Source organism: Bactrocera tryoni, chromosome 1 (assembly GCF_016617805.1).
Source record: "Bactrocera tryoni isolate S06 chromosome 1, CSIRO_BtryS06_freeze2, whole genome shotgun sequence".
Lineage (NCBI taxonomy): Eukaryota > Metazoa > Arthropoda > Insecta > Diptera > Tephritidae > Bactrocera > Bactrocera tryoni.
This window is the reverse complement of record NC_052499.1, coordinates 51,589,126-51,610,692: the sequence shown is the minus strand read 5'-3', so window position 1 is coordinate 51,610,692 and position 21,567 is coordinate 51,589,126. Positions and strand designations below refer to the sequence as shown.

The 21,567-nt window shown below is 32.9% G+C and overlaps 6 protein-coding genes across 9 annotated transcripts; 2 read left to right on the top strand and 4 right to left on the bottom strand.

The window, feature by feature from the left end:
- Window positions 1-60: 60 nt before the first annotated feature.
- Window positions 61-7,146, bottom strand: LOC120767095 (protein dispatched). The gene is made up of 12 exons (XM_040092976.1): window positions 7,015-7,146; window positions 5,838-6,635; window positions 5,598-5,780; window positions 5,447-5,538; window positions 4,277-4,554; window positions 3,939-4,203; window positions 3,578-3,810; window positions 3,213-3,367; window positions 2,867-3,120; window positions 1,782-2,765; window positions 1,379-1,674; window positions 61-1,318 (listed from the first exon to the last, which is right to left on the bottom strand). Exons 1-11 carry the CDS (start codon window positions 7,144-7,146, stop codon window positions 1,401-1,403), a joined length of 3,648 nt encoding a protein of 1,215 aa, XP_039948910.1. The 3' UTR covers window positions 61-1,318; window positions 1,379-1,400.
- On the top strand, window positions 4,619-5,411 carry LOC120767096. The gene has a single exon (XM_040092977.1). It carries the CDS (start codon window positions 4,717-4,719, stop codon window positions 5,374-5,376), a length of 660 nt encoding a protein of 219 aa, XP_039948911.1. The 5' UTR covers window positions 4,619-4,716; the 3' UTR covers window positions 5,377-5,411.
- Window positions 7,147-7,854: 708 nt separating the features above from the next.
- On the top strand, window positions 7,855-9,473 carry LOC120775295 (evolutionarily conserved signaling intermediate in Toll pathway, mitochondrial). The gene is made up of 2 exons (XM_040105414.1): window positions 7,855-9,013; window positions 9,081-9,473. Exons 1-2 carry the CDS (start codon window positions 8,065-8,067, stop codon window positions 9,389-9,391), a joined length of 1,260 nt encoding a protein of 419 aa, XP_039961348.1. The 5' UTR covers window positions 7,855-8,064; the 3' UTR covers window positions 9,392-9,473.
- LOC120775278 (GTP-binding protein 2) lies at window positions 9,461-13,661 on the bottom strand. Of its 4 annotated transcripts, none has more exons than XM_040105402.1 (4): window positions 13,591-13,661; window positions 11,370-12,116; window positions 10,469-11,299; window positions 9,461-10,397 (listed from the first exon to the last, which is right to left on the bottom strand). In XM_040105402.1, the coding sequence occupies exons 2-4, from the start codon at window positions 12,111-12,113 to the stop codon at window positions 10,128-10,130; spliced, it is 1,845 nt and encodes a 614-aa protein (XP_039961336.1). In that variant the 5' UTR covers window positions 12,114-12,116; window positions 13,591-13,661; the 3' UTR covers window positions 9,461-10,127. The 4 variants fall into 4 exon arrangements, with proteins under 4 accessions (XP_039961336.1, XP_039961322.1, XP_039961332.1 ...); XM_040105388.1 differs by lacking the exon at window positions 13,591-13,661 and adding an exon at window positions 13,439-13,583; XM_040105398.1 differs by lacking the exon at window positions 13,591-13,661 and adding an exon at window positions 12,656-12,812.
- A 1,279-nt stretch (window positions 13,662-14,940) lies between these two features.
- On the bottom strand, window positions 14,941-18,198 carry LOC120766182 (protein VAC14 homolog). The gene is made up of 13 exons (XM_040091539.1): window positions 18,006-18,198; window positions 17,785-17,935; window positions 17,497-17,727; window positions 17,216-17,436; window positions 17,028-17,148; window positions 16,832-16,955; window positions 16,570-16,772; window positions 16,395-16,518; window positions 16,206-16,314; window positions 15,849-16,139; window positions 15,672-15,751; window positions 15,420-15,582; window positions 14,941-15,360 (listed from the first exon to the last, which is right to left on the bottom strand). Exons 1-13 carry the CDS (start codon window positions 18,101-18,103, stop codon window positions 15,222-15,224), a joined length of 2,055 nt encoding a protein of 684 aa, XP_039947473.1. The 5' UTR covers window positions 18,104-18,198; the 3' UTR covers window positions 14,941-15,221.
- A 423-nt stretch (window positions 18,199-18,621) lies between these two features.
- On the bottom strand, window positions 18,622-21,077 carry LOC120782733 (DDB1- and CUL4-associated factor 10 homolog). The gene is made up of 5 exons (XM_040115165.1): window positions 20,689-21,077; window positions 20,515-20,628; window positions 20,089-20,458; window positions 19,868-20,023; window positions 18,622-19,805 (listed from the first exon to the last, which is right to left on the bottom strand). Exons 1-5 carry the CDS (start codon window positions 20,877-20,879, stop codon window positions 18,696-18,698), a joined length of 1,941 nt encoding a protein of 646 aa, XP_039971099.1. The 5' UTR covers window positions 20,880-21,077; the 3' UTR covers window positions 18,622-18,695.
- Window positions 21,078-21,567: the final 490 nt, after the last annotated feature.

Here is a 21,567-nt window from a genome sequence, read left to right as displayed (position 1 = left end):
CACCTTTTGTTCACAACATTCCGTAGTCTTGATTATATTATGTATTATATTTTGTGTCATTAACATCAAAACAATTTGTTGTACATATGATTTCAAATACATTTAGGAATGTAACATAGTGTATAATTGTGGATTAACGAAACAATTTAATCCAACATTTGATTTATTTTAAATTATTCCTAATTAACGCTACACACATTGGACATATAAAACGCTTATACTAACTAGCATATAAAGAACTATGTTATATAATTTAATTTCTTAGATACTTGCACCTAAAATTACGTTTCATGAAGTATCTATAATATTTTATTTATAACCATGGATGAATGTATATATGAATGTGCATTACACTTATTATATATAATATAATAATAATAATATTAAACATGATGTATTAAGTAGAAGCATTGATAGATAAGGGTTGTTCTCTATAATTTACTGCAAACCGAATTATTAATAGTAAGTCTTAAAATTAAATTGTATATATTGATTAGTGAAATAAATTATTATATATAAAAATTTATTTTTAATTGTAAAACGACTATGAGCAACGTCAACCTAACGGTTTCGTGCATGTTACGAGTATAAAAGTATATTCTAATTTTAATGCGAAAAGAGTTAATACACAAATGCAAATAATTTTCATTTAAAACAAAGTTCAAAAAAATCGATTTGTCTTTAATTTTTAAACATACTGTAGCGTACTGTGCGTTTACTGTTTTGTGATTGGTCCTCGCTGAAGTCTGATCAACAACTACTGAATGATGTATTGTGTACATATGAGAGCAGAGAAACTCGCCTCGCTGGAGAGGTCAAGGCGCGGCCGTAGCTGCTGTAAAATAGTAAAGAACTCGAATTCACTAAACTCACTAAATTGAATTTTTTTTGTTATGATTGCTAACGGAAGACTAACTACATGCACTTCTTAACGTGTTTTTTTTTTTTCATTATAAAACTAGACTTTAAGTAATATAATTGCTTAACGCAACATAATTTGTAATTTAATACTTAAATAATACTACATGATAATATAGTAGGAGTGGCCGGACATATAAACCACGTAAACGGGTAGCAGTTTGAGTTAGAGCCATTCATCGTGGGAGGTCTGGTTATATAAAATCCTTAATTTTTAATCTATATTTTAAGTTTTTTAATACGGTTTACAATTATTTAACGAATCTGTACTGATTCAAATATGTAAGTTAGCAATTAAATGCTGGTAAACAAACAATATGCTATTCATTATCCCAAAAATATTTACTATATGTAAGTACATATGCAATTTGTGCTTTCAGTTGCAGAAGCATGGTAAGTTCTAATTAATATAAACACTAACATTAGTAAATATGTATGCATATGATCGTATACAGTTTACCAAAAATAGTTGCATAGGTATCTTAGTTTGTAACATGTAACTCAGGACTTTCAATAGACGGACTCTTGTGATCGTTGACAGTAGAAAAATTGGCGCAGGTTATATCGTGTTTATTATTGAATGAGTGTTCGAAATCAACACTCAGCGGATGAGAGCTTTCTGTACCAGAAATAGTTTTAATTAATGAACTCGATGTGAGCGACTCGAGTTCATGGGTTTCCGAGTTTATTAGTTCACCGACAGCGGAACTTGACGGTGTTAATAACTGTTCACTCGCAATTACTTGACTTTGTTTTCTGAAATAGCAAAGAAAATAAAAAATAAATATAGTGCAATGAAATATAATTGGAAATATATATTTTCAAAGTGTAAGTGTTAATTTTCTAATTGCGTCAGGTCTTACCTTTCATAGTACTTATTGCCAGTAGTTGATGATCCTTTATTCATTAACGGGTAACTGAATTGCATGAAACCGTACTGCGGACCAGCCGTTTTTAGCAGGCTCATAAGAAAAAATGTGCCATATAACCAGCTGACAACCATAACAATAACCAAAAATAAACCAATCTGTATATATGGCAGTACGTTAGACGCCAGCATTAAAGCACCAGCAGCACCTGTAGTGATTGCTGCCATCGACGTTGGCCCCACAATCCGTGATAAGGTGAAATGGCTAGCGGCCAGACGCTCCTTCGTCGGCGACATGCGATAATGTATACCGTAGTGCAAGCTGAAATCGACTGCCAATCCGATGGCAGTGCTCACAGCTATACTTTCAAGCACATTTAATTTCCAACCGAGTAAAATTAGTATTGACACCGTCGTAAAAATTGTAAGTAAAACTGTAATCACCGCATACAAAGATACTAAAACATTCAAAGTAACCAAAAGTAAAACCAAGAGCGAAGCACTCATAGCAACTGAAATCGCTACTAACGTATCGTGACTAAGTGTACTTTGGGTATCAAAGAACTTAAGTTCACTGGTAAACCAACCGCCCTGCATTTCAGGCGGAGCCTCCCGCAACTCGTTGGCGAGCCACAGCTCCACTGATTGTACAAATTTTTTGACATCTGTGTAGGCCGTTGTGTAGGCCACATTCGATTCGAACTCTAGCACTAAGGCTTTCACTTGTGGCGGTGCGAGCGTAACATGTTGGGATGTATTACCAATTGAGATTTCATTATAAGTTTGTAGTAGTGGATTGCTTCGTCTGTCGGCCAAGAATCTTGGCCCGGCGACACCAGGAGTGTAGTACTCCCGCGGAGTAGCGTAAAGTGAGGACATACTTTGTGGCAAGCAAATATCGAAGACATATGGCTCGAAAGGAAACTTTGATACGTCACAACAAGGAGTGCGATCAGTATTATCCATACCATCTATACACCTGGAAATAAATTACATTTTCACATAAATTTAAATACACGATACATAAAAATATTTGTTTTAAAAAAATAAATGTCAGAGTTATTATATTATTTAACTCACATGCGATCCATAAGGGATATAAAATTTTCAATGAAGCAATTCGGCAATAATAAACCAAAAGTAATTTCGTAAAATGGCTGTTTTCTTATTTTTTTACAGAAATCTAGCAACCAAACTTGAGCAGCCTTTGTAGATATATTAAAATTATTGTCATAATACAAGTTCCCATGGGAAAAAGGATCAGTGTAGTCGCCGTCATCAACTGGTTGTATACCCCAAACGAAGCGCATTGGTAATTTAAAATTTTCATAAGCCTGAAAAAGATAAAGACCATATCGAAACGGAAAAGGTGTTGGTTTATTAAACATCACTAGTATCTAATTATAATGAATTTCTAAGTACTTACCGACATCGACTTCTCAAACCAAAACTCATTTTTCATTTTACTATTATATATTTCGAATGGATGGCTACTTGAGAATAGTTGAAAATGGTCGCTATCCGGCAACTGCAGCCCAGGCGCATACAATACAATAACTGTGCTGCATAATCCTATCGCACCTACGAAAATAATTACAATTATTTTAGCAATGTACGTTCTAAAGCAGTTTATATAGAATATATTATCATTAATAAAAAATTTAAACTAAATCAAAAAACTAAACTAAATTATTATCATTATGAATCTTCATTGTGGGATTGTAGCACCACACTTGTGTATTTTTTATTAAATAATATTAGCATTTTTAGATTCATAAAGCTTTATATTACCAAATAAGCATATCCATATTATTGAATAATTCATCACAGCCTTCGTTATAACTGTCTCATATAGATGACAGAACTTTGTAATTGACTTATTGAACATTAGCAATAGCTTTTGTATTGGAAGTTTACTATTGCAGCTTGCACAAGCAGATAGACGTTCCATTATGCAGACGACAGCAGGCAGCCAAGTTATCATAAGTAAATAATTGGTTACAGCTACCGTTCCGGCAAATACACTAGAAGTTCAAGCAAAAATAAATATTAATTATTACGGTTTTGCAAATATGTATAAAAATAATTTTATATTAATATTAAGAAAGAATACCAGTCGCAACATTGTACTCAAAATAAAAAAATATCTTACCCAAAGCATTTAATAGCCGTTATGGAGCTAGTATACGACGAAAAGAAAGCTGTAGCAGTGGTTAGAGAAGATACAAACATTGATAATGCTGAATGATGAAATGCGGATGCCATTAAATTCTGTAGGGTTTCTGTGTGCTCACTTCCGCCCTCAACAATTGGTGTTGCGTGAGTAGAAGAGGTTGACTTTGCTGACTTGGTAAACCGTTCCGCTAGAACGCATTGCCAAATCTTTACAAAAAGAAATGCATTGTCAGCGCCAATACCTGAAAATAAATTTTAAAATACTTTGTAGCAAACTATTTTTGAAATCATATGGAAATAAATACATTTACTTACCTATTATTACAACCACAGCCAATAAGTTCATGTATGGAAAGAATGACATTTTAAAGACCAAAGTATAGACAAAATATGCTAAACCCAATGAAAACATCACTGCCACACAGACCATCAACGTAACGAAAATCGACGTTGTATACAACCAAATACATGTCATAACGAAGACTCCGCCTAGTGAGACCAGCCAAACGTCTGTAAGTAACGACTCATTAAATAGTTCGTTTTCAAGTCCCAAGTCCATTGATACTACTTGAACAAGTTCATTTTTTAAATCACTGGAAAAAAGTAAAAATATGAAAGCAATTACATTTATTTTTAATATAAATTCATAACAAAAAATTTTATCTACATACATACATAAATTCTGTGATATAAAATTAAAACAACATTATAGCCTATTCTTGTGCTCTAACACAATACTCTTAGTTTGTTTGAAAATGTTGGATTGTTGCGGAAATCATTTGACAACGTACAAGTTTGACTACAGAACCAGGAAGTCAAATAATTTTGCTAATAGAGCCCCGAAAATTGAGCAAGCTGATGAACCGCTTATAAGCAATTACTATTGGTTTCCCTTACAGACAAATGGCATCCAAGCGAAAAGCAAAGTATGGCCTAAAACTACGGTTGGCATGGAAGAATATAAAGATTTTGTAAAACGTTTGGAGAACTGCAAAAAAGAATTGTTTAAAATGTTCTTTAGATGTCCCGACGTTGACACTAAATTGATTGAAAAAATGTTAAGAGATTTAGAAAAAAGTACCTATATGGTTACCTATTCACCAAATTATTTTTATTCCAAGAAGGAGTCTCAACGTTTTTTAAGAACAGCACACGAAAAGAGTAACTTGAAATATTACGAAACCACATATGGTACTTACTACAATCGCGTAAAAGAACTAGAACGGTTCAAAGATGTTCTGTATGGTATGATGCCAAAACACGAGAGAGATAAATTTCATGACGAAATAAATAAATTGTATATAACGGGAGTAACTACTTATCAAGTTAGCTACAATATTCCTGCAATTGAACAATCAAAAAAGAAACAAACCAGGGACGCGCCAATTGATAGATATACTTTACGTCGAGTATAATAGATGTGTATATATAAAATTCCTGTATGTTGGTACGTTACATAACTAGTGTATAAAATTCTATACTTACGTATCTTCCCATTCATGAAATAATGGAAGAATTTTTGCTGTAGATGCTACAGGTACAAATATCATTGCATATTTCATAAATACTGTTGTGTCCTGTTAAATTAAACGAATGTTAAATTTCAAATTTGATTTTGTTAACTAACTTTACTCACATTCATACGAATGAAATTGTAATCAGTCAAAAAATGTAAAATATTATAAACAATATTTCCGTGAGTACATTCGCTTGGCGCTTGACAGGGGCTAAACTCGCTGCAATCATTACTTAACTTTAAGTCGTGATAATATTCGAAACACATCACCAATAAATTTTGTAGCATGACAACGTCCGTAATCTGGAAAACAATGAAACTTTGCAAAAACAAATTCATACTAATAAAACACATTTATACATTTAAATCGAAGCAAGAGCTCTTATTGACCAGAAGTGCAGCATAATTGGGTAGTGACCATGGGCGACAACAGGTGTCAGTGAGTTCTTCTCTTTGACAAAATTCACCATAACTTGGTATAGCAATAATTTGATTCTGTAATTGACACATGGCTAGCAAACCATTAAGGTCGAAAAGTGAATCCGTATCATTAGGACCTATACGCTCAACTACAAAGTGGGAGTAATCTTTGGAGGGTGAATCGCAAAAATAACCTTCCACATGTGGACCAGTATTTCCGTTTGGCGGAAATTGAGCTTGTTTGATAATGTTCCACGTACTCTTTTTAGACTGCACCTTTTCTCGGTGGTAGTCTTCATCAATGGATGTGGTATTACGACCGTATTCAAAATGTTCACTACGATTTAGTTGTTCCAAGCTTGACAATGAATCATTTGTAATCTCATAATCCCGAAAGACGCCACTATCACCATTCCATTGAGTTGGTAAAAGGTTGGTGTCATTACTCTTACGAGTTGTTATATTAAACCGATTTTGCAACGAAATTATCTTCTTACTCAGGTGTAATTCTTTTTTATGGTGTTTTGGGTTTTTGGGCTTTTTTCGATTTTTACGTTTGTGAGTTCGATTGTGACGTTGATGTTTTCGCATATTTTTTAAATGATGATAGTTATTATTATTGTAAAACAGCAAATCATTTGGGTTTGTCACCAGACTACCAGAGGGTCCAGTCTCCTGTATTAAATTATTCCAAGCGCTTAGACGTTTTCCTAACGCTGTACCTCGTGTTTCAAATCCCTGCAATCACGGATAAGATAAGTTAAGAAAACATTTTTGCAATAACTATGTAAATATCTTACACTATATTCAAGTTATTCGAAAATAAATACTGAAGGTTGTATTGAACACAAATCGTGAAGGTAATGCCTTCTACTAATGCAGAAGTGAAACTTTTTATAAATAAAACAGTATGTATAAATATATCGAATAAATTTATGAATTATGTTTGGGACAGGACAGGACAAAGCCACCTCCTACCGAAATCCCATACACTTTTTAAAATAGTAATGTATATAATATTTTAAATAAATGGGTTATAGAAAATAAATTTGCGTAAAGACATTCATTAGGGTAGCTAAGTAAACATATTATAATTCAGTAAATAATTCACACATACCAACGTGGGATCACTAAAATCTGGTACCGAATTCATGGTCACGGATACAGTGATGCAAGCTATACATAAAACGGCCACGGCCAGGACCATTAGATAAGGCCGTCGTACCAAAAAGTTGTAATACCAATGCATAGGTAAGGCCGTAATGAAATCCGAAATTGAGTGACTTTTCTAATATTTATAATCCTTTTAACGCACATATATCCTTTGTGTATTTAACCGAGCAATTTCCAAATGCCATTAAAATTGCTGGCCTTTCTAAAAATTACTTCACCGTATTTATTTGATTCAACTCATATTTAATCCTCACACTTAATTCAGCTGGTAATATTTTGTATACTTTCAATATATTTACTTATGTTCATATATCTCAAACACTTTTTCATACATTTAGATGTATAATAACCTCTACTGTGGTATTAACATTTGCAAATTTCAATGAAAGAACAACAAAAAACAAAACGACTACAGGTATTCACTAAACAAATAATGTTTGTAAAATAAGCATATGAAACAGTCCATGTAATAAATATTCGGACATTATTGCCAGAAATCTACTACATTTGCAGTTGCAATTTATAATCTATTCCCTTTTCCGAATGTCCTTAGTTATCTATTTAGAACTTAACTAATATTAAATCCTAAGTTCATTTATTTAAATAACTTTTACAAAAACGTTTTAGTATACAATTAGAATATTTTCAGTGAACATCATTTATTCAACAGCTTTATTAAAATATTAGAATATTATTATGTTTATATTTTTAGGTCATCAAATTAATTATTAATTCATTGTTATTCGTTACCCATTCCATTCCTGCAATTCATATAACATTAGTTAGTAAAAATATAAATTTTAAAATTAAGTTTATTGGCTTAACAGCAATAAAATTTCATACAAAATAGGAGTCTTTAAATGCAACTCAGAATGCGAGCAGCTGATCGGTATCTAGAATAATAAAATCCGCCGGGTTATTTAATCATTTTGTTGATTAATTTTATAAATGGAAATTAAGGTGTAGAAAATACCTTAATGGATAATTATTAGTAATGATACGAAAACTTGCAAATGTGTTTAGAGGACAGTTAAAATATAATGGCAATTCATTTCAAAACGTATCACCTACATGGTATTCGGAAACTAGTAAAGCGTTTTATTGTACAAAAAGTGAGAACGAAAGCAAGGCACAAAATGATGACAGTGCAAGAGGGGGTAGAGGAAAGAGTAATATACGAAAGCCACCGCTTCCCGCTATCCAAAATCCTTTTGCCAATGTGACAAATAAAACCAAGGAATCCTACCTAGCGATGTTGGAGATTTTCGAAGAGCGTGACGTTCATCGGCGGAATCATGTCGAGTTTATTTATGCTGCTCTCCGAAACATGGCAGATTTTGGCGTTGAACATGATATAGAAGTGTACAAAGCTTTAATTAACGTTATGCCGAAAGGAAAATTTATTCCCACTAATGTTTTTCAAGCCGAATTCATGCATTACCCTAAACAACAACAGTGCATAATAGATCTGTTAGAACAAATGGAAGATCTGGGTGTAATGCCTGATTATGAAATGGAAGCTATGTTGTTAAATGTATTTGGACGACGAGGACACCCATTACGTAAGTATTGGAGAATGATGTATTGGATGCCAAAGTTTAAAAACTTATCACCATGGCCTCTACCAAACCCTATACCTGATGATACACTAAATATTGCTCAGCTAGCTGTAGAGCGCATGTGTACAGTAGATTTGCGATCAAAGATCTCTGTATATGAAACCAAAAATGTCCAGGATTCTATAGATGACACGTGGATCGTAAGTGGTATGAGTGCAGAACAGTCACAACTATTAAGAGATCATCCCCACGATAAAGCCGTTTATATAGAAGGTCCCTTCTTGATTTGGTTAAGAAATCGCTCAATAAATTACTTTACGTTACGAGCTGATCCAGATCCAAACTTACTACAAAGTCTTCAAGAAGAACAAGAAGATCAGGATGGTATGATTATTTTTGTTTCTAAAAAAATATAGGATATTTATATAAATTAAAATCTATAAATTTTTAGATGTATCACGGTTAAAGGCGCCATTCTTTGGTACCGCGATTCCTCGACCCAAAAATGCAATTGGTAAAAACCGTTCTGTACATCAACAAGAGGATGGTACAATTTTTGCAATTTGTGCAACTGGTACATCCACAAAGGACTCATTATTGTCCTGGATAAGATTGTTAGAATCTAACGGAAACCCGACCTTAGGTGAAATACCAGTGCTGTTTAGATTTAAATCTGTTGTAACAGCGAAAGCAATTGAAATAGAAGACAAAGCAAAATCTGATAATCTGCAATCGAATCCCAGTTCAAAAACTACGGATTGAAATTTGTTGTAATTTATATCTTACGATGTATTAAATAAATTTTTCTTTATAATAAAAAATGTACATTCATTAGGGTATAATTTCACACTTTTTATTCAAGTCGAAAAGAACAATCAAAGTAGTGGTAAAAATATGCATAAGTATTTATGCGGGTATTACAGGCAAAATATGATAATTTGTTACACTTTTTTTGACGATGGTATTTTATGATCTCAAACTAAAGAAAAATATATTACACACAAATTGACATGTAACATTTGCAGCTGGTAACTTACATTTTTCCAAATTTATGACAACTGACAACGACGAGTCATTCGTGATATGTATAAATTCACCGAATTAAAATGTTATAGATTTCTATAAATATATACATACTCCGGTTCAAAGAAGTTTTTCTATGTAATTTGAAAAATACAATCAAAATTGTTTTATAGCTGAGCTTTTAAAAATGTTATTCGAAAATACTTTTTTGAATTACACTATGTACAGTAATATATTTAGATCATTAATTATATGTTCGAATTTTAAATTCAATAAGTATGTCTAGACAAAAAAATCTACGACTAGAACTAGAACAAACTTGTTTGAAGTATTTTCGTAAAAATTTAATCCACATGCAATTATATGCAGATTATAAAAATGTAATTATATAATAGTGATTGAGGTATAGGTAAATGTAACATTTTTAATACCTTACTATTTTTCAAGTCAAGTTCCAGTTTATTTTCAAATCAATTTATCCAGCCGATTTGTTGAGAGGGAAAACTTTTGTAACTACACCGATGCCCTTACTTGTGCCTTCACGAAATAACATCCGTACGCCAGGCCGAACATACTCAGGATGCCCAACAAATTCAAACAAAACCAAAGCACTATCATTGGTACCCATTTTTTCACGCTCCTCTATTGCTCGAATAATTGCAGTTTGCCGTATGCTGCCTATGTGTATAGTCGTCTGAAAGCCTACATAAATTGCTGTAGCGTGAAAGAGAACAGACACTTCCGCCTAAAATATTAAAAAAAAAAAACAAAATTAACACAATATTGAAGTATACCATAGTTATTTTAAAACATTACTTGAAAAAGGAGTGTACCGTATGGTTCCTCTCCAGGATCGCCAGTATCGCCTAACAACGTCATTCCACTTCTAAGTGGTGGCAGCGTCTGGTTTGGGATAAATGATAAAGAGGCACTTTGCCCCGCTCGTACCATCCGACATGGAGCTTTGTTCCGATGAATTGTGTGCACATTAACAGTATGAAAGCTACCGTCATGTAAAGGTCCAATTTTCATTTGCATGTTTTCCGTTAGTACCCCTTTTACGAGTAAACCGCCAACTACTGGACCAACTTCGGTTACTCGAAAAATCTCATCAATATGAAATTCACTTGACTCCTGTTCTAGACGTTCTTTTTCCAGATTACTAATGCATGGTGATAGAACGTAGAGAAACTTTGTAACCAGACTAAGTCCTGCTCCCGTCACGTTTGAAACACAAAAAATGGGAACAATATTTTCGGAAACTTGATTAGATGCTGCGGAAATAGCCTCATCGGCATTTGTGACAATAAATGGCAACTTCCGACATCCCACTGATGTAAGAACCTGCCTTAATTCTTGTACTGTTTGTTCCGGACTTGTTATATCGGTCTTGGTAACAACGATGAAGAATGGCATATCCAAGGCTCGGACAATAGATAGATGCTCTTTACTAGTACCAGTACAACCGCTGCCTGCTGACACCACTAACATGGCATAGTGCGGAGAGTAGCCCAACAGTGCCTGCACTGTTGTTCGCATGTAGCGTCTATGACCAGCCAAGTCTAAAAATGTTACCAGTTTTGTGGAGCGGTCGCTAATCTCCTCGGCAGTCGTCAATTCATTATATTTGTAGTTTATGATTGTGCCCTGTTGTTGAGATACATTTAATCATCTTTAATTTTTTTAATGTTTGGGTGTTGTTGAAATGTAATCTTACCTGCGAATCGAAGCCAAGAGTTTCGTGTGAAATACTTGAAGTTCGACCCGATTGTATTTCGTGCATATGTCTAAACATAATAAGCCTTGCCAAACCACGGCCATTGTCGAATTCACCTTGCGTAAGCACACCTAATAGTGTGGATTTCCCTGCCTCCGCGCCTCCCAGTACAGCAACACGAATTTCTATATTATGTTGGTCATCAGGTATTTTACGAACTAAAACTTCGGCAACGGATCGTCGTGTTGCTATATATTTTCGTCGTAAAACTGAGGTACTAGCACCTAACTTTTGCGCCATTTGCTTAAGTGTGGCCAGGGAGGCACTCATGTCTTTTTCATTAAGCCCATGTAAGTGGCCTGAGTCAGATACGCCGATTTCGTAAACAGCTTCACCATTTCCTTCGCGCAGTCTCCATTTCATTTGAGTTACAAGATGTTCGAAGCGATGCTTCGATGGACTAATTAATTTCAGTTTGTACTCAATATTTCCCAACTGCGGTTCGGGTGGTAAAATGCCCTGATCAAAATCAATAATAATTTTATTATTTTGTAAATCTATTTCTCCTTCACTGCTACTGCTGCTTCCGCTTTCACTGGCTCTTTTATGTGTGCCACCTTTTGCTTTTACAGAAGTTTTCCGAACCTTTGATCCATTGCCACGAACTGGACGGTTGTTATTGTATTTGTCTGCTTCGTGATTTCCTTCATCGGAATCGAAGAGACTTATAAGCCCACAATCCATAATCTGAAGAAGAAATAAAACAAGTCAATTTCGAATTAAAAATACTGTTATAATTTTATATTATCTAGTGTTATTGAATAAAATGGTATATATGTATGTATGTAATCGTTTGAGATTTTGATGATAATACAAAATATGTTTTTTTCATAATTTCTGGTTAGTCTGATAGAGCCCAATAAATACACGTATACAAACTATAACTCTTATGTATGTTGGGTTAGTAAATTTATACTTTTAAATGACGTGTAATGATTGAGTAGCTACTAAACACAAAATTTCTCGACAAATTTCACAATTCACAAAAATTGGGATTGTTTTCCATATAACCGCGCACTAATAAAAAAATTAGTAATGTTGATCTCGTATTTTTGGTGACCTTGAAAATTGAGGACTTGTTTATTTATGTTTGTTGCCAAGAATGGACAGAGACCTTCGGTTTATTTCATTTATGCGAATATTTAATGTACGTATGCTTTTTATTTGCTCTTTTATTCAATTCTTTTTTACATCAAATTTATCATTAGATACCACAATATTCATACTTTTGAAATTTGTTTGTTAAATTACCCGCTAAATTTTGGGTTCCTGTTTGTTTTTACTTTTACAAATAAGTACACATGAGCCTGTTAGGCAGAAATCGATTTATTGCAACATTAAACGTAGGCAATACAAAAATGGAATGAAAAGAAGAGAATGATGTACATCAAATGCAAACATAAATACTAAAGTCACTGTCAATCTGAAACCCATACATACAGATTTTGCTACAATAGTACTTATATCACATTGATTAAACAGTTGAAAATTGATCAATTGAGGAATATAACTTTTTAAAATTTTTGTACGAGAAGAGTAGTTAAAAAAATATCAAGTAATTTTTGTATTCTATTTATAAGCTATAGATATATGTACTTGTCACTGTAAGAATACTATTTCCAATTCTATTTCCTACTGGGTTCTATCAAAATATTTTTGTTTACATCGATTATGTATAATTCGCGTCATTTCGTCTCTATTGCTTTGACAAAGCAATACAAATAGAAGGATTAGTAAAATAAGAGAAAATATTTTGTTGTTGTTAACAACAAAACGTCTTTGTTTTGACTTTTCAATTTCCTTGATATCACAACAAAGGAATTCCAATAAGAGCGCCAAGTGCTCGTTCATATTAATTTTACTACATGAAAATACATACACCTGTAAATACAAGTTTACTATGTACCAGTAGAAGTTGCAAAAATATAGTTTACACTAATAACAATAAAATTATTTCCATTTCAGTTATTGTCTCATGTAACAAAATAAAATTGACATTTTTTATTTACTATATTGTATACTGCAATCCTTTCACTTTTTTCGAATGTAATTTGCTGATGCAATTTTAGCAGACAAATACAGTCGAATGCGTTTTAAATTATTTCACAATCACATAACAAATGTCTTTAACAGTGTTTTATTTTTTTTTTTAATTTCGTACTTGAATATTGCTTATGAACGCTGTTCGTTTTTTCAACAAAAATTTTCACAATATAATAAGATAATTATTTAATTTTTACAAAATGCACACATTACTTTTATTATCTCCGAATTTTATTGCCTAAAATCGCGTCTATAAATAAGAGTTTCCTACTCAAATTTTCATTTTATAGTTAAATTTGTACTGGAAATTATAATGCTAATTCACACGTTACGATTAGTGTTCAATTAGTTTAATGCATCGAATAGTATGTCAAACATGGACTTAATATGTAATTTTCTTTTTGTGACAAATTCAATTTGGAAAAATATTCCACCAGTGATTATTAAAATCTTATATTAGTGTGGGGTTCAAAGCATTCCATAATATTTAAAACCGAAAAGCGGCAGTTTCTTTTCCCAGTATTTCGGGATGCAGTGTTATATGCAAAATAAAAAAGTATAATTGATAAAATCAAAGTTGGGCAACTCTGAGACATACAGCTGTTTTCTGTTTACATTGGTCCAATAATAAACAAATCTGTATTGGTATAGGCGGCATTTGTATGTTCAAAGCAAAGCTTAGAAACGCAAACCTTAAAAAAATATAGAAAAAAGCAAAATTTCGATTTATTGTCTCATTAATGGATGATGGTAAATGTAGGGCAACCGTTCTATTAAAGTCCGAAATTATATATGTGCAGTGAAAATCACCATTACGAACAGTTCTCATAGCCGGACATTTCTCATAACTGGGCAAATTTGATAGAATGCAATTCTTATAAATACGTTCCAATGACCGGACATTGATAAAAATGTGTAAAGAACATTTTGTGGTTCCCATTCTTGTTTTAAATTGTTATGAATTTATGAATTTATGCGACAATTAAATTGACTTACTCTGGCGCCGCCTGGTTCGCTGTGGCTAAACGGAAACTATTGGGGTAATTGGCATTCATTCACTTCTGGCCGATATTGGCTTTCATTTAGCTTCAGCAGCAGCTTGCAGCTTCTGTCTTTATGAATACAATTTAAACACACGTTTTTCACGTTCCCATATCTGGCTAGCTCCCATATCCGAACAAAAAATTCACTGTCCATAGTTAAGTCTCCCACCAAAATAAGCGAAAATACTTTTGAAATTGCCACATAAATTCTACTGGATAGTTAACATTACTTGTCATAATGATCAAGACAAAGAAAAACCAAACCTTGTCATCCAAGCATCTACATACGTGAAAAAGTATACAATGGTTGGATATAAATCATGCAAGTTTTTAAAACTGTAGAATAAACCTGGCGATTTCCATATCAGGGATAGACATATATTAGATATGATTAGAAATTTATACATTTATTTACTCAAATTAAAATTTTTTACATATATCAATGCGTGTATATTTTTCTAGCAGATATATATTTAAATCTTAAATAAAGATTAACCTAGGATATAGTGACAGTTAAAAGCCATAATGAAATTAAAACATACGTGCACATAAATGATCACATTAATATTGGATACATATGTATGTATTTGTTGCATTCTCTAGAGGAATAACATCAATATCAAATAATAGGCGTCTTTGCTCCTAATTAATGATGGAAAATAAACAATTCAATAATTTTTTGGTTGAATTATTGACATGTTGTGACCTAAGTTTCTTCAGGTAAAATAATATTTCTCCTCTGTTGAATTCGTAGGGTTCGTTGAGCTTTTTGGACTTTCTTGAAATGTTCCAACAATATTTCAAAGTCAATGTTGCTTTGATGTTGCAGTGATTTATTTTCATTTCTGTTGATATATATTAAATGATAAATATGCATTAGCTTTTAAATTAAGTGTATACTTACATTGGTGTTTGGCCCCAATAATTTGGCACACATTGCAAACGGTTTTTTAATAAGTGGAAAGCATCGGTTTGCGGCAAAAGCATAAGAATACCAAAAAGTGCATGTGCCAAATGTTGAGCATCTGCACAATTATTTGATTTTGAAACCAGAGTTAGCCGCAATGCTGTAAATGCAAATATATTAAGAATCAATTATAATTATAAATTATTTTTGTTTGTTAGTCTTGGTGAAAGTATGCTTCAATATACTTACGTGCAAAAATTGGTGATTCTATCAGCTGTACCAGTTTGTCCAATTCGTTCAATATATCCAAAGTTATCTCTACGTCACCGCTAAAATTATTGCAAATAGAATGGTATGCAGGTATATATAATTAGTACGTTTTCAGCTAACTTGCTGAAAATTTTATTAAATATCAATCTTACTTACAACAATACTACCAATTGCGATACATGTTGATAACTTTGGGTTAACAAACAAAGGGATAGTGTGGATACAGGACAATGTGCCCAACTTTTGTAAAGGCATTTAAATAAATTTGCGGAATGTTCATTTGTAATGTCTCGTAACGAGTTACGTAGTTCAAACAATTCAGGTGATGTCAAGAGTATCATATTGAGTAAACGGACCATTGTTGATGCAAATTTAATAACTTCTTCATCAATGATTTCAGAAAACGTGCGATATATATATTCAGCGTTTAGCAATACACACAACTGTCTGCAATACAATATTAAATCACGTAAAATTATGAATAAAACAGAAGCATGTAACAAAAAATATTACCTAATTATAAGGCTGGCACGGCTGTCCAAAAACTTCTTTTCCTCACTAAACAAGTTGAGCAAACTTAGAAGGAATTTTCGGTAATGAGCTTTATTGAAATCTCTTGACTCTATTTTAACGAATGAACGAAAAAATTAAAATGCGATGCTGGATAAGTATTTAAATTAACATAATTCCAAAAGTGCTTACCACCATTATGTGTTGAATTCAAAATTTTGGCCAAAACTGAGAGACATTGCAATACAACTTCATCGGAATTATCTGATAGTATGCCCAGTAAATTAGCACCTAAACTGCTTGCATGTGGTGACATCTAAATTTAAAAATTTATTAAATTGTTTATATGGGGAGTTTATACACAAACCTCGTTGGGGAAATGTGTAAATAGATGATGAATCCATTTCAATACAGCAATTTTCGTGTGCACCGAATTATGTGTTAAATACTGCGACAAAACTTCCATAACAGAACGTAAATCTATTTTTTCAATATTTTTTGACTTGTGTTCCTTTGATGAAATCAATGACATCATCGAGTTGTTCACAGAAACAGCACATTCTTTGATATCTGTGAATTTGTAATTATAGTAAAGAATGGTAAGGTAAAAATTGAATTATTGTTAATACTTTTCTTAGATTCCACGTTGTACTCTAGACACGGTAATATCGCAGTAAATATTCCACTAGCATGCGGCAAAACATTTGGTCCAAATGTTTGTACAAATTCACGTATCCATGTTATAGCAATTGACTATTATTCATATATACACAAATAACTAAAATAATTACCAAAAATAACAAATATGTTTTTCATTTTATATACCTTAATGAGTTCATTAGTAGATTGAGCATGAATAATTAGTATGTTTATTGTGTCCTCCATTCGCACCGAAGTAGAATCATATCGGATGGATTTTAAAAACTGACTTAAAGTAGTTTCACACCTAATAAAAATACAAAAAAAAAAAATCGTACTAACAACCTAATAATCTAAAGAAAATATGTACATACATTCGTTGAATTTCTAATGTGTTGTCCTCTAACATTGTAAAAAGTCCATCCAAAATGTCAGTTAAATATATTAACATATTTATTTCGGGAACTGCGTTCAAAATTGAAATCCACGATATAACATATTGCCTTGCAAAAGAGTTGTTTACGTAAATACGTTCCTTAAGAAGTGGTATAAATGCCTCTAGATTGAAAATTTGTGAAGACTCAGTTACGATATCCTAAAATGATGCAAATTCGCTGTTTATTACAGATTTTCAATACAATTGTGCACTGATTACCTTAAGCAACCGATCAAGCAACTCACTACCGTCTTTAACCATTTGATCTGAATCCGTCACTAATCGTGATAATGCCGAGAATAAGTCTGGGAAAAATGGTATAATAGCAGCTCTAGCTACCTTAACAACATTGTATAAGGATTCGCATGCGAAATAGCGGACTCGAACGTCTGGATCACTAAGACAGTTTAAAATGGGCGTAACCAGTTCCCCTACATACCGTTCGGAATCCTATAAAATGTTAATTAATAGTAAAGGGAACTATTATTCATATTCATTATGACTCACTTTTCCTAATCCTAGGCTTGTTGCAGCAAGCCCAATTAAGCCCCCTTTACGCCGATTGGGATCACGAGATATCGCAAATTGATTTGAGAGAACATCTATAAGTTTACGTATCTGTACCGTATTATTTTTCGTATTAAATTCTGTCACCATTCTGCAATAAAAGGTAGAGCAAGCGTTCAGTAAAAATAACTATATGTGTGTAAACAACATTTTTAAAATACTTTTCGATTTCCTGTGAAGCAACTTTACGCTTCTCATAAGCCTTGTCCGCCAGGGCCTTGGCACAACTTTCGCTTAATGGTGCATATTGTGATTCCATTTCTTCTGGTAGTAACTTATTTATAGAATTTATCTGATTATTAAAAAGAATTCAACTCCGCAAATTTTGTTACAGTAGGATTGTCGCAGTAAAAAAACCTTCTACATTAACAGTGTTGCCAACATATTAATATTAAATAATTTTCCTAAAAGTTGACTAGAAAAGAGAAAATGCCATCTTACGAACGATTAATAGTTACTCAATTATAAAAAGAATATATTACTTTTAAAAGTTTGTCGTAATCGCTTGGGTGATTTCAGACTACTGCTATAGTCGTAAATTAGAAAAATGGCAATTCCAGTATTAATTTATCAGAAGCGTTCCCAAAATTTTATTGTTTTAAATTTAAAATATTTACAATAAAATTATTCACAAACTATGGAACACTAATGAAGATTCCTTTTTATTCATAGTGTAATTAACAATCTACTTTAGCACATATATATTAATTTTATATTATATATATTTCATATAAAAATGTTTTAACAAAACTTTTTTAAGAATAAAAAACACATTGGTTAATACGAATCACCTCATTTTAATTTGTTATATTTTTATTTTACATTTTATTGTTTATGTTTTATTTCACGGTTCACAGATTTGGTTGGTACCAAACTATTTTACCACTACGACAACCTGCGACCAGTAGTGGTTCACGGGGACTAAATCTTGTACTCAAAACTATATCAGAATGAGCTCGAATTATCTTAATCTCTGACAATGGCTGAGCCTGTCTTTTTGAACTGGAGTAATTGCTGTGATGTGGATAAACTGAGCAATCTTTAGAGAATCCGAGTAGTCGTACCCCTGTTGCATATGGTGAGCAAATAATACGACCATCAGATGAAAAGCAAGGTTCCTTTATGAATGTTTTTTCCTTGTTCAATTCCTTAATATAGTATGTCAACTTTTTGGGGTTTTGGAAGATTTTTCCTTCAGACTGGTTACCAGATGCTCTTGGAGTTGCTGGTGATATTTCGGTTGGTAGGTGATGAGCTACATTTGACGAATTAATGCGAGGAGTCGATTCATCACTTGAAGAACCACTATCATCACTGCTTTCGCGTGTTTCAAATCCTCGAATAAATCGAAATCCCGAATTTCTAGACATAGGCAGTGTTGATGACGATGCACTGTTTAATCCACCAGCAGGCAACACTCCGCTGCTAATAGCATAAACAAAGTTGTAGACATTCGTCGAGTTGGTTTCTCTATCTCGGTTCTGTCGTGAAGCACGATCTTGCATAGTTACCTCGGCCGCCCAAATATCTGGGACAAATGTATTTGCTGCATTATTATTACTGTTCGAACTATTATCTGCATTACCAGCACCAGCACTTCCCGATGGTGTACCTGCATTACGAGCTATAAACTGGTCAAAGGGCATGACTGCCGGTGAATCTTCTGACCCACGGGACTGAGTTGGTAATCTATTACCGCGTGTTCTACGGTTAATACTAAAAACTACATCATCGTTTGTTTCACTTCTTCCAGCTGCAGTTTGACTTGATTCAGTTTCATTATCATCTTTATCTGTATCAGGTTCACGCTTCCGTTTTCGTTTATTAATGTCATTAGTTCGTTTCTTTATGCTCTCAGTTACATCATCTGACTCCTCTTCCATATCATGCACTGTCAACCATTCCGTAAGACCATCATAACTTATATTTCGACTAAGGAAACAGTGTCCCTTGGGATGGACCTTAATTAAGTAAAATAGTTAATACTTATATTTCAATATATATATGAAAATAATATATGTACCTCTAAAGCGAGTATAACTTCAGCATCATTATCTTTTGGGAAATCTGTAACAAGTTCCACTCTATTCTTTTTCTGTTTTTTAGAAAACACGTGATCGAATTTGGCTGCTTGAGGTATATACTGTTTTCCCATTTGCATTAGTCTATATATAATTGGCTGTAGAAAAAATTAATAATGATATTGAAATTTACGCGAATGTCTAAATGTAGAAATTCACTTACTCGAAAACCACACAAATCTTTGTGTAAAGTTGTTAAGTCTAAATCATGTATGGTCATTATATAGCCGCCTGTTGTACACAATACAAGTTTTGAGCCATCAGGGGTTATCCGACATCTCATTAAGCCACTTGTATGAAAAACTTTTTGGTATATAAGTCCTTGTTCAGTATATGAATTTATATCCCATGTAAATATACTTCCATCAAACGCTGATGTTACTAGCAAGTTATCCTTTTTCGAGTACTCTATACTTTTCACCCAATTTGAGTGTCCTTGGAGGCTGCGCATTTTAGTTTTTAAGAATCGCAAATCCCATAAAGCAACTGTAGTATCATCTGAGCAAGTTGCGAAGTGCCGACTATTAAGGAATCTGAAAAATATTTTTTCTCAATTTAGCTTTCAAAATGAATTGTACCAATGTCTTACCTGATGCAGTTTACGTTTGACGTATGCGCGTCCATTATTCGTTGAGTGGTCTGTCTGCTGACTACATCAAACAATACTATAGCCTTTCTTTCACAAGCAGCAACCAACAAGCCCCTTTTAATGAAAATAATTATTATACATACATTTTATTATAAAATATAATCAATAACACACCCTTCCGGAGAGAACTCCATATTGAACACGCCACCAACATTTAATGTTTCGCTATTAGGTTTGCTATATTTGTCATTCCACTGATATAAAGGACGCATAGATTGGTAAACTTGTGGCATGATAAAGTCTTGATCAGCTTGACTACGTAGGAGACCATTTTCACGCCGTAATAGCCAACTATGAAAACTCATTTTAGATAGTTTGTTTATAATTACTCTTTAGTTATGCAAAATTTTTATGTTTTATCACTTTTTATCAACTTTGTGCAATTCATCTAAAAGCGCCAAGTACTTAAGAGAATTTGATGAAAATTTCGTAAAATTTACGCTTAATATACAATTTTTGAAACTGCAATCCTTTTTCGCGTCTTAATCACTTTTCATCAGCTGTGTGCTATACATTCACAATTTTATTTAGGAAATACAATTTTGCATTCTACAATGCTTCTTCTTTATCAGATGTCGAAGCAACGAACGAAAGCGATATACCCCGCACGTTCAAGGTCAACAAGCAAGTTTTAATTTAAATACTTACAAAATAAGGCATTTAAATTATGTAATAATTTTAGACGTAAGTTTTGTAAACTACTTGTAGGGATATTTATTTATGGCCTTACGGTTTTGACAGCGCGCTGTACATCTACATCTTAAAGTTGTCTGCAGAAAACGAAGAAATTGTAATTTTTCTGAAAAATATGTATGTTGTACAAATGGATATAAGAATTATTAATAAATAATTTGTTTAGCTTTTTATTTCTTTTGTACTAGTTTAAGAATTTTTATTGCGAGTTTGACGTCAATTGCTGATTCACGCAGCTCAACCCCTTTCTTTATGTCAGTTAACTATTAAGTGACGTCACTCATTTTAATTTGCAATCAC

Excerpts from the sequence above, each read along its gene's own strand:
- LOC120767096 (XM_040092977.1), top strand. The coding sequence starts at position 4,717 with ATGTTGGATTGTTGCGGAAATCATTTGACAACGTACAAGTTTGACTAC.
- LOC120775295 (XM_040105414.1), top strand. The coding sequence starts at position 8,065 with ATGATACGAAAACTTGCAAATGTGTTTAGAGGACAGTTAAAATATAAT. Across the intron at positions 9,014-9,080 it reads AGAACAAGAAGATCAGGATG|ATGTATCACGGTTAAAGGCG; the intron begins GTATGATTATTT and ends ATAAATTTTTAG.
- LOC120766182 (XM_040091539.1), bottom strand. The coding sequence starts at position 18,103 with ATGGAATCACAATATGCACCATTAAGCGAAAGTTGTGCCAAGGCCCTG. Across the intron at positions 16,140-16,205 it reads CGTGCCAGCCTTATAATTAG|ACAGTTGTGTGTATTGCTAA; the intron begins GTAATATTTTTT and ends ATTGTATTGCAG. Across the intron at positions 15,583-15,671 it reads AGAATCACCAATTTTTGCAC|CATTGCGGCTAACTCTGGTT; the intron begins GTAAGTATATTG and ends TTGCATTTACAG.
- LOC120767095 (XM_040092976.1), bottom strand. The coding sequence starts at position 7,146 with ATGCATTGGTATTACAACTTTTTGGTACGACGGCCTTATCTAATGGTC. Across the intron at positions 3,811-3,938 it reads ACGGCTATTAAATGCTTTGG|TGTATTTGCCGGAACGGTAG; the intron begins GTAAGATATTTT and ends TTGAACTTCTAG. Across the intron at positions 2,766-2,866 it reads ATATCCCTTATGGATCGCAT|GTGTATAGATGGTATGGATA; the intron begins GTGAGTTAAATA and ends ATTTATTTCCAG.
- LOC120775278 (XM_040105402.1), bottom strand. The coding sequence starts at position 12,113 with ATGGATTGTGGGCTTATAAGTCTCTTCGATTCCGATGAAGGAAATCAC. Across the intron at positions 11,300-11,369 it reads CTCTTGGCTTCGATTCGCAG|GGCACAATCATAAACTACAA; the intron begins GTAAGATTACAT and ends TCTCAACAACAG. Across the intron at positions 10,398-10,468 it reads ACGGTACACTCCTTTTTCAA|GCGGAAGTGTCTGTTCTCTT; the intron begins GTAATGTTTTAA and ends TTAATATTTTAG.
- LOC120782733 (XM_040115165.1), bottom strand. The coding sequence starts at position 20,879 with ATGAGTTTTCATAGTTGGCTATTACGGCGTGAAAATGGTCTCCTACGT. Across the intron at positions 20,629-20,688 it reads ATGGAGTTCTCTCCGGAAGG|GGGCTTGTTGGTTGCTGCTT; the intron begins GTGTGTTATTGA and ends TTTCATTAAAAG. Across the intron at positions 19,806-19,867 it reads AAGTTATACTCGCTTTAGAG|GTCCATCCCAAGGGACACTG; the intron begins GTACATATATTA and ends TACTTAATTAAG.